The sequence below is a fragment of the Lolium rigidum genome, chromosome 1 (genome assembly GCF_022539505.1).
Source record: "Lolium rigidum isolate FL_2022 chromosome 1, APGP_CSIRO_Lrig_0.1, whole genome shotgun sequence".
Taxonomy (NCBI): domain Eukaryota; kingdom Viridiplantae; phylum Streptophyta; class Magnoliopsida; order Poales; family Poaceae; genus Lolium; species Lolium rigidum.
The window spans coordinates 147,165,673-147,177,195 of record NC_061508.1 but is presented as its reverse complement, the minus strand read 5'-3'; the positions used below and the strand labels follow the sequence as shown (position 1 = coordinate 147,177,195).

Below are 11,523 nucleotides of genomic sequence, written 5' to 3'. Positions count from 1 at the left end.
GCGCGAAAATTCCCCAGATTTTCTATGCATGAATGCAATGCACACATCTGTTTCCTCTATTTTTGTAACCCCAATACCTGGGATATTACACTCACAGACGTGGCATTCGGAGTCGGAGAGCATTGGCGACGATCCTCTCTTACTTGATGAAGAGCATGGCCTCAACCATGGTGGTACGCAGCAACTCACATGCGCGTTGGCGCTCACCTACATCTAACAGGCAAGCATGGCGGCAGCCACCCTAATGGCTTCATCGGCCACCTGCTGCCTTTGCTTCTGGTTCAAATTAGCGCAAGTCCCGACGCTTCGCGGCCCGGATGAACTTCTCCTCCCAAGACAACGGCTTTTTTGGCACCTTCATCTTCTTATCGTCGCCGATAGAGGCGGCGTGCTTCGAGACCGCCATTGGGGCGGTCTCGTCGATGGCAGGTTCATCAGCTTGCTAGGCAGCGACGGCATGGCTAGGTAGGGTTTTTACCTCCGTACGAATACGATTTTTGGGAGTGGCGGGAGTGGAAGTGACTTCTATGCCACTGGCTGGCTGGCTGGCCATGTAGGACACAACCGAGGACGCACGAGGACATCCGCGTCAGCGCATTTTGACCCCAAATTTGGGTCACGTTTGCATCTTCGTGGACAACCCGAACATTTGTCATCGGGCTGAGTTGCCCTAAGAACGCAGAACCCGCTTGGTTTGGCAGACAAAAGAATCTTCAGACTGTGTGACATCTTCAAAACTGACACCTCCAGAAGTCTCAAAACAACACGAGACTTAGCGGACAATATGATCTGTTAACGGAAATAAAAGATGCGAGTTAACACTAGGAAGCAATTTTTTGTTTTATCTTTTTAAGCTGAATACTAGGCAGCAACTGGTAACCACTATGAGCCATTTCCAACGTACTGCAAATCCAATGAATGTAACTAAGGTTTCAGAATGCTCACAGTAAGAGAAATACTACAGCTTCATAACTGGAAACACTGTTTTCTTGAAAAATAACAGGAAACACTATATTTGGTCTACTACATGATTTACATCTGCAAGTAGGTACCCATGTCCATCTTTAACAATAAGTGCCTGTAATTCACTGCATTTTATCTAGATATGCAGGGGTATCTACAAACTTTAAGCGGCAAAAATAAGCTCTTTTTTCAGCAGCCACCACTTGCAGGTTCAATAGAGCTTCGGAGGCCATTGCCCCTGAGCGCCGTGCAGTGCTCCTCAGCTTCCTGCTGCGAGCAGACAATAACCACTGCCATCCCATTCACATGAGCCTCTTGCATGATATTGACAGCGTTGTCCACAGTCATCCCAGGGATAACCTTCATCAGGACTTGGACAACATACTCTCGCCTGTTCTCGTTGTCATTGTGCAGGACAACACGAAATGGAGGGGACATTTTCCGGGATTTCCTGCAGCCCAAACAAATGCTGTTATATCTGGTGTTCTAAGCTTATAACCAATCTAGGCGAATAAGCCATACAAATTGAGCAAAAATGGCAGATGAGCCGCAAAAAGAGCTGAGTGCTAGTTGCTCTGATCTTGTAAGTGGTATTGCAGATTTGTCATTTTTTTATTACCAATTTTATATTCGTTGTCTTAGATTATGTTGGCTCAAGTGTGTGGCTTTTTTTAAAATTATATGGATCAATTTCTTCCAATATATTTTCTAAATCATGATGAATACAACTGTCAAAATCTTTTTACATAAGGAATATAGCCCAACGATGCCAATTTTCCACCCTGAGGACACTATCAGCAAAAAAAAATCTTATTTCTAGTCAATACAGAGAATGTGGATGTATAGAGCGTCTCGCAGGGAAAATCATCACTGCACCAATATATAATATACATGAATATCAACTACAGAAACATGCAGAAAGCATCAGTATGGCATAATATCCAACTGATCACAATAGAATGATAATTATTTCTATTATATAAATATAGGCTTTTGGAATGACATCCAGCAATCATACGATATCAGATTCAATACATGTTATTCATAGTTTCAAGATATAATACCGCTAAATGATCCACTTTGATGAGATAATCCTCCTTGTGCTATATAATGCACTAGAGACCACAGTTGTTTCGGGAAAAGGCAAGCTATAACCACAGTTGTTTCAGGAAAAGGCAACCTATACATGTTGTTTGTGAAATATGCATATCTTCTCAAAAGCATGACAATCCTCACATGCCTGCATCCAGCACTGGAACAGCATGCCTAAGCACAAACAAACCCCACAGTAGAAGAAGTTTGTACTATAAGGTCTACAACACATACATTTCAAGCCTTCACCGATATCACTATATCTGCAATGGAGCTTGCCAAGTTGACATAATGGCCAGTTGAAATAGCTTTGACAAGAAAGTAAAATTATTAGGCCTTAAAACAGTGAATCAAGATAAACTCCAGACCGCTGTAGCTAGGGATAAGTTTTGGTTTATTGTTTTTCGTTCGCCGAGAACTAAATGGGCTGTGTGCTCTTGCAGCAACAACAACGAGTATGGAATAGTTGATAATTAGCCAAGCAGTCCAATACTACTTGTATTGGCAACTTTTTTATCTGTTTGGCATCACCTGATGTAGCATTCTGTAGTTTTTAGTTTCCATCATTAGGTGGAAAAATACACTCTACTTGGCAGGGTTTAGAATCTACTTCTGAAATCTAACATGATACTGAAAATATTCAGTTTTCTAAAAAAAAAAATCGCACTAACCCCATTCCTGAATTTACACTCAGAATGGAAAAAAGATTCAAAAGTAACAGAAACGGACTTACTTGACATCGAACTCAGACTGACGACCTGGAGAAACTTTCTCTGCTGGTCGATCAAGCACACCGCCACCTTTGCCTGCTGCTGTGATTACAATGGGGAAGGCAACATTTGTGGACCTTCTCCTGTAAATAGAAGATCTATCTCCTGCAGAATATGGAAAAAACAATAAGGAAAAATGAAAAGGCAATCCTGCAAGGTCAAGGACCAAGATGACATAACAAACAAATCTCCCATCAGATTATTTGTTTCCTAGAATGAATATTCCATCTGCTTAAGATTGTCACATGTAGCCTTTGCTAGTTGCTAATAGTTCAAGCTCAGCTTCGTCCCTCCTTATCATGATTCATGAGTAAATGAGTGGTTTCACTGTATGCAGCTAAAAGGGTGTGAGCCACCGTTGATGATTGTAGGTTTGTAAGAGCATGTCTAACAGGCCCCGTATTTTTTCGCCCCGTATAACACGAGTAAAGGGCCCTGTATCCGGTTTTCGCCGGCCAAAAACTCGGGCGAGCTAGCAGAGCCCGTATCCCCACCCCGTAAAACAGAATATTCTGTTTTACGGGGTGGGGATACGGGCTCTGCTAGCTCGCCCGAGTTTTTGGCCCCTCAAAACAGGGTTTTAGACAGAAATTTGCACAACAATTTCACATCAAACATAGCACATCCAAAATATGTGATGCATAATTCATAGTTTTAACATCACAACACGACCATAGGCAATGTTCAAGCCACGGAATTCCCAAATGTGATCAACCATCAACGGATTCATCACCACCGGCGCCACCGCTCGCCGGAGACTCACCTTGATCACGAGCTTGACGCGCAGCCTTCTTCCTCGCAATGATGTCCGCCTTGGTCTCCTTCCACCACGCCGGCTGATCCTCGTCCATGCCGTCGGTGCGCATCATCATGATTTCCCTCTCCTCGGCCAAGAGCTCCTTCATGGCCTTGGCTTCTTTGGCTGCGATCATCTTCATGTCAAGCTCCTTCCTTGCTTGCACCTTGGCAAGCTTCACCACACTCTTCTTGTCGGTGATGATGAGCTTGGTCTCCAACGTCTTCATCGTCAATGCCTCCTTGGACTTCATGAGTTGATCCAACTTCTCCCGGAAGCTAGCTGCTTCAAGTTCTACCTTGACCCTCTCCTTGGCCTTCTTGTTGCCCTCGGGCTTGCCGGTGTTTCTCCCCCTCATGTCCTCCGCTTCATCATCCATGGCGATAAGTGCCTCCTTCTTGCACTTTGGCTCGTTGTCCCGCAACTTCCATTTAGGAAGATGTTGAAGGATGGAAAAGCAATGTTCAAATTGAAATTCCTTGTTCTTTGAGCCGGCCATGTCCTTGTACCGTTGTTGAGCATACTTGGGCTGCACAACAATAGTATGAGGAGATGTTTCCACATCATGAACACATCATCAACACAAGGAAAACTTACGTAGTCCTCCGGCACGCATCCACTAGGAGGGTTGTCGGCCACTTGATCCATGGCAGCACTCCAACGAGAACAAGCCGGCTTGATGATGTTCCATCGGCCTTCAAGGGAGCGGTAGGATCTGTCCGCCATGCTTTTCGTGCGAGGCTTCAGCTGGTGGTATTGATCCTCAATGCGCTGCCAATAGCGCTTGCCGCCTTGGTCCACTCCGGTGCACGCATCCATCCCCACCTTGCTCCAAGCACGGACCAAGATGACGTCCTCGATCTCGCCGTAGTTCGCCGTGCGTGGCTTCGGCGTCGACGAAGAACCGGCGGCAGCCGGATCAACCTCAACCACCTCGTCCTCGTCACCCTCATCCTCCTTCTCATCATCAAAGTCTTCAACATTGCACTCCCCATCGAATGCACCGATACCGGCGTCCAAATTCACCGCGGAATCGTTGAGCATGTCCAAGTACGATGTTGTGGACTCAACATCGAACACCTTGTCTACGTCGATGGTGGTTGGCGGCGGCGCGGGCGGCGCGGGCAGCGCAACGGCCGGAACGGACGGAGGAGGGGTCGTGGCCTTGGAGGCCGGCGGAGGCGCGAGGCCGATGCGGCTGATTGCCTTGGTCCGCACCTTGGCCGGCGCCACGCCCCTCGGCCCGGCGGCCTTGGACTTCAACCGGCCCGTCTTCTTGGCAGCCGGCGGCGCTTCGCCCGGTGAATCAGCGGCCGCCGCTGGTGCTTCGAAGAATTGCTTCGGGATCCTCTTCCTCTTCGACGGGATGGTGGAGGCGATCATGGCGGACACGACGCCGGCGGACGGCGGACCTCCGACGGGGACATCAACCACCGCGCCCGAAGGAGGTGTACCGCCGGCGGTAGGCGGCTCTTGCGGACGGTCCATGGCGGCCGGATCCGGCCGGGAATGGCGCGGGGGAGGAGATCGAGCGGCGGCGGCGGCAGTTGGCTTCAGCGAAATGCTTCCCGCGCAGTGGAGTGGACGATAGTGGTTTCGCCCACTATCCCCGCTCCCACCCCGCACAAGTAGGGGGCGAGGACCCGCCCCGTACTCGAAAACAGCAAAAAACGATTCGGGGGCCGTTTTTACGGGGCGTGCTAGACGGCCGGGTAGAGCCGAAACCCTCAAACCGGCGGTTATTATACGGGTTTGCCCCTTTTACGGGGTCTGTTAGACCTGCTCTAAATATGGCTGGACGAGTACACCAAAGGATGCTGCAGAATCCAACAGGATCAAAACGAACTATCCATTTCTCTTGACAATAAAACACCAGCGGTTTCTTGTCAGAAAATTAAGATAATTATGTTCTCGCAAGCTCAATTTGGCCAAATCTTGCAGCAATTTTCCAAGATATCGATAACGGGCGACGATTCTTGAGAGTTTGAAGCCTAGAACTGCTTCCACCTTGGCAATAGCTAACTCCATTTGAAAACAGGCAATCTAATCCATCCAACTACTGTTCCGTTCTAGAACACAAGTTCCTCCTACCAAACCTTATCCGCCAAGTGTGAGGACAGGGTTACCACCAAGATAATCCCAAACCAAAGAACATCCAACAAGAGAAGAGGAGCGCGAGAGTACCTCCCACCGCGTGGTGGTTCGCGAAGCGGTTCGCAGAGAGAGCAATCCGGCTGGACAGCGCCGCGGCATCCATTCTCTCCCGCCACCGCCCTCGCCCTCGCCGCGCCTCGGAGTCAGAGGTCAGAGCCTGCTGCTCGCCTCTGACTGAGCCCGAAAATTCCTATCGGTTTTTTGTTGTGCGGCGGTGTGGTGTTGCTCCGTGGGCTGGTGGCTGTGCGGCTTGGAGGCACGGAAAATATTTGTGGCCCAGTTGGGTGCGCGTGGCTGCCGTGAGCCACCTGTTTGGCGATTTCAGATCTCGACTTCTCTGGGCCACCGGTCCCCCCAGATTTTTTCGGCGGCCTCAAATCCAACTTCAACTTACACAAAAACTCGAATCGAACATGCAAAATTCACTAACATTATCCGTTGGACCGTCGGGCACACTTGCGACCTAGCCAAAACAGGACCGCATGCACATGAGTTGTCTAAGGAAGTATGGAAGTTGCGACTTTCTGGGGCATAGACTCCTTGTGTAGAAGGCACATCCCTTAATAGTCAAAACTGTCAAAAAAAAAAAGAACCCCGCTGTTTTATCGTTTTGGTAAAAATAAAATACCAAAACCAAAACTAGTAAAACATGCACAACTTCGGAAATTCAATTCGGCTCCTGGGTGCGTATGCACCCTCTACCAAAAAATCATATTTCGAAATGTTGAAAAAATTTAACAAAAAAATTTACATGTACATCTTCATAATATATGTTCGTTCGTCAAGTTTCACGAAAAACCAATATTTTTTGTGGTCTATAGAAAAAAGAGAAAACTTATCTTGTGAAAAGCATTATTTTTAGCACTGAGTTTTATCTTTTTTATACACGCCACATGATAAATCGATTTTTTATGAAACAACTTTGTAAGCGTGTAGCACGAGAAAATTTACATGCGAATTTTTGGTTTCAATTTTTTTGAAATTCAAAATATGTGTAAGATGCATTTCAAAATAGAGGGAGCATATGCTCCCATGTTCCAAAACACCACTCCCGCACAACTTCAAAAATTAAGGCACCTCATAAATCAATACCTGAGAACCTCAAGTTGCGACTTTTTAAGGCAAATTTTATAGCGCCTCGAATCCTTCAAAACCTTTGGCAGAAGTGAAATTTCAGCCCAACACTCGCCGTACCGACAGAGTCACTGGAAGCACATCCATGGAAACACCTCCACCCACGAGCTCTTCCTCGAAAGAGGCATAGGATGCCGGTGCGAAGCAAAGGGCGGCAGAGGTCGGTGTGGGGCCTGTGGCACCTCTAGATATCTCTAGGGTGCCTCCACGAGAGTTGCAGGGTACCTCCATTCATGTCGTGTGGGATGTTGGCTCAGGGAGGGGGGTAGTCCACACAGGCCAGCTCAAGGCAGCGGTCACGTTCGGATCCACAAAGCCTATGATGCGAGGTAGGCAGAGACGGGTAGAGCTAGGGCGCCTTAATGATTAGGTCCAGGGCAGGTCTTGAGGCGGCAGACGGTGCGGGGAAGAGGAGCACCGACCTCGGGCTAAGTAGAGCAACACGAGCCAGTGGTGTGGGGCCCTTCTGTTAGGAGCAGAGGGCACGAGCGCAGTTGACCTCCTCGAGCGGGGGCGCATGCGCATCACCTTGGACTCGCGAAGAAGATGACCAGACTTTTTTTCGAAATGGAGGCTATGGCCCAGCCTCTGCATCGATCGATGCATATGGCTTTCTTTATTATTTTATTCAAAAAGGTCTAACAAAAATCATGCATCAAAAAAATCCGAAGCCACCTCGCAACACCTACACACCTATTAAAAAAGGAGTGAAAATCACGTCAACAGACCCTTGTGCCCTTGAAAACCCCTCATCAACTAGAAGCCGCGAACATCGCATACCTCGAGACACCCTCTAAGAAAAAGTGGGGTGCTCATCCGATCTAGCAGACTTTTAGCGAGTACATCATGTACATGCGACAGAAGTTGTCACCTCCATTGAACCGCCGAGCAATCTTAAGGATAAATATCCGTATAATCTTCGTCGTTCCTGCCATCGATGACACCACGACGTCAGACCGCGCTACCTCCGTGTGTGCATCCATCATCACACGCCTACCACCAAAACCCTGTTGTGCCACGCCGCTGAGAACTGTCGTCTACGTGGTAGATCAAACACCTCTCCCCAAGCAGGACCCTCCATGCATCACGTGTTGCAAGACGATGCCCCTAGAGGGTGAGCTACACCAAAAGTGTCGCCATCGTCCGATCCGGAGACCCAAACCTAGAGTTTCCCCAAACAACTGGCAGGAGGCGGGAGATATGCAGCCATGACACCTTCAACAAGGTAAAGAAGCCCGAGGATGCCGCCATCGTCTGCTCTGACTCATCGGAGCCCGGCTCTCACCAGCTGTCCGCCTTGCAAACCCATACAAGTAGCCCGAGGTACCGATCTACAAGAGAGGAGGACATCTCAACTCCGTCCACCTTCAATCCACCTAGAGGAGACCACCACGCCTCCCGCCGACAGCCACAAATCTAGGCACATGGCCCTGATTCGTTGACCGACCCAATGGGAAGCACCCCCATCAACGAAAAGAGGATCCGCGCACTGATACGTCTCAAATGTATCTATAATTTTGATGATCCATGCTTGTTTTACACCAAATTATATATATTTTGATCATACTTTGTTGCACTTTTATATATTTTCCGACACTAACCTATTAACAAGATGTCACAGTGCCAGTTCCTTGTTTTCTGTTGTTTTGTATTTCATAAAAGTTGTACAGGAAATATTCTTGGAATTGGACGAAACAAAAGCCGAAGTCAATATTTTACCGTAACGAAGACGGTGTCCAGAGGGGGATCGAAGAAGAGGAGCAGGGCGGCCAGACCAGCCCTAGGCGCGGTCTGGCCCTGGCACGTGCCTAGGGGTGGTGTGGGCCACCCTGGCCTCCACCAACATCGCCCCTCCTCCTATTTATTTGCGATCTCGGAAAAAACCTAAATACCCGAGCCTCCATCCACGAAAAGTTCCGTCGCGGCCGCCATATCAGACCCTAGCTCGGGAGGGTTCTGAACCTCTTCCCGGCACCTCGCCGGAGAGGAAATCATCCTCGGAGGCATCTACATCGCCATGCCCACCTCCGAAGTGATCCGTGAGTAGTTCATCTCTGGACTATGGGTCCATAGCAGTAGCTAGATGGTTGCCTTCTCCAATTTGTGCCTCATGTTTAGATCTTGTGAGCTGCCCTACATGATCAAGATCATCCTTATGTAATGTTGCATGTTATGTTTGCTGGGATCCGATGAATATTGTGTACTATGTTGATATCGATTATATATTCTTGTCATATATTATTTGTGATCTTGCATGCTCTCCGTTGCTAGTAGATACTCTGGCCAAGTAGATGCTTGTGACTCCAAGAGGGAGTATTTATGCTCGATAGTAGGTTCATGCCTCTAGTTTTCTGGAAGAGTGACAAAACTTCTAAGATTGTAGATATGATGTAGCTATTAGGGAGAAAACAACAATGTTTTATTTGAGGGTAATTCTATTGTTTACTTTACACACATTTCTTAATGCGATAATCTGTTGCTTGAAACTTAATACTGGAAGCGTTCGGGCGATAACCGAAAGGTGGATTATTAGTCATAGATGCAGTTGGATTACGGTCCATGTATTATGTTGTAATACCCAAACGAATCTCATAGTAATCATCTTATCATGTATGGTTGGTATTCTGTCAATAACCCAGCTGTAATTTGTTCACCCAGCATGTTATTTATTTTTATGGAGTGACACCTCTAGTGAACTGTGGATCCCGGTCCTTTCCTTTACACTAATAAATTCAACCACTGGAATCCTGCTCTATTTACTTACTGTAAGTTATGTTCTCTTTAATTACTGCAAACATCTCCTTCCACTCAATACATTTAATCCTTTGTATTCAGCGAAACCGATGAGATTGACAACCTCACTGAAAGTTGGGGCAAAGTATTTTGGTTGTGTTGTGTGCAGGTTTGATACGTCCCAAACGTATCTATAATTTCTTATGTTCCATGCTACTTTTATGATGATACTCACATGTTTTATACACACTTTATGTCATTTTTATGCATTTTCCGGCACTAACCTATTGACGAGATGCCGAAGAACCAGTTGCTGTTTTTTGCTGTTTTTGGTTTCAGAAATCCTACAAAAGAAATATTCTCGGAATTGGACGAAATCAACGCCCAGGGTCTTATTTTTCCACGAAGCTTCCACAAGACCGAAAGGGAAACGAAGTGGGGCGACGGGGCGCCGACACCACAGGGCCGCGTGGCCAGGGTGGGCCCCGCGCCGCCCTATAGTGTGGGCCCCCGTCAGCCCTCCGACTCCGCCCTTCCGCTTACTTAAAGCCTTCGTCGCGAAAACCCCAGTACCGAGAGCCACGATACGGAAAACCTTTCAGAGACGCCGCCGCTGCCAATCCCATCTCGGGGGATTCAGGAGATCACCTCCGGCACCCTGCCGGAGAGGGGAATCATCTCCCGGAGGTCTCTTCATCACCATGATCGCCTCCGGATCGATGTGTGAGGAGTTCACCCCTGGACTATGGGTCCATAGCAGTAGCTAGATGGTTGTCTTCTCCTCATTGTGCTATCATGTTAGATCTTGTGAGCTGCCTATCATGATCAAGATCATCTATTTGTAATGCTACATGTTGTGTTTGTTGGGATCCGATGAATATGGAATACTATGTCAAGTTGATTATCACCTATCATATATGTGTTGTTTATGTTCTTGCATGCTCTCCGTTGCTAGTAGAGGCTCTGGCCAAGTTGATACTTGTAAATCCAAGAGGGAGTATTTATGCTCGATAGTGGGTTCATGCCTCCATTGAATCTGGGACAGTGACAGAAAGTTCTAAGGTTGTGGATGTGCTGTTGCCACTAGGGATAAAACATCAATGCTTTGTCTAAGGATATTTGTGTTGAGTACATTACGCACCATACTTAATGCAATTGTCTCGTTGTTTGCAACTTAATACCGGAAGGGGTTCGGATGATAACCTCGAAGGTGGACTTTTTAGGCATAGATGCATGCTAGATAGCGGTCTATGTACTTTGTCGTAATGCCCCGATTAAATCTCATAGTAGTCATCGTGATATATGTATGTGCATTGTTATGCCTTCTTTATTTGTCAATTGCCCAACTGTAATTTGTTCACCCAACATGCCATTTATCTTATGGAAGAGACACCACTAGTGAACTGTGGACCCCGGTCCATTCTTTACATCTGAAATACAATCGACTTCAAACTTTGTTCTTTACTGTTCTTCGCAAACAAACATCATCTTCCACACTATACATCTAATCCTTTGTTTACAGCAAGCCGGTGAGATTGACAACCTCACTGTTACGTTGGAGAAAAGTACTTTGATTGTGTTGTGAAGGTTCGACGTTGGCGCCGGAATCCCTGGTGTTGCGCCGCACTACACTCCGCCACCAACAACCTTCACGTGCTCCTTGACTCCTACTGGTTCGATAACCTTGGTTTCTTACTGAGGGAAAACTTGCTGCCGTACGCATCACACCTTCCTCTTGGGGTTCCCAACGGACGTGTGCTTTACGCGTATCAAGCTCTTTTTCTGGCGCCGTTGCCGGGGAGATCAAGACACGCTGCAAGGGGAGTCTCCCACATCCAATCTCTTTACTTTGTTTTTTTCTTGCTTTACTTTACTTTATTT

The 11,523-nt window shown here is 47.3% G+C and overlaps 1 protein-coding gene across 1 annotated transcript; it reads right to left on the bottom strand.

Moving 5' to 3' along the window:
- Positions 1–947: 947 nt before the first annotated feature.
- Positions 948–6,006, bottom strand: LOC124682811 (ATP-dependent Clp protease adapter protein CLPS1, chloroplastic). The gene is made up of 3 exons (XM_047217423.1): positions 5,806–6,006; positions 2,789–2,930; positions 948–1,414 (listed from the first exon to the last, which is right to left on the bottom strand). Exons 1-3 carry the CDS (start codon positions 5,876–5,878, stop codon positions 1,153–1,155), a joined length of 477 nt encoding a protein of 158 aa, XP_047073379.1. The 5' UTR covers positions 5,879–6,006; the 3' UTR covers positions 948–1,152.
- Positions 6,007–11,523: the final 5,517 nt, after the last annotated feature.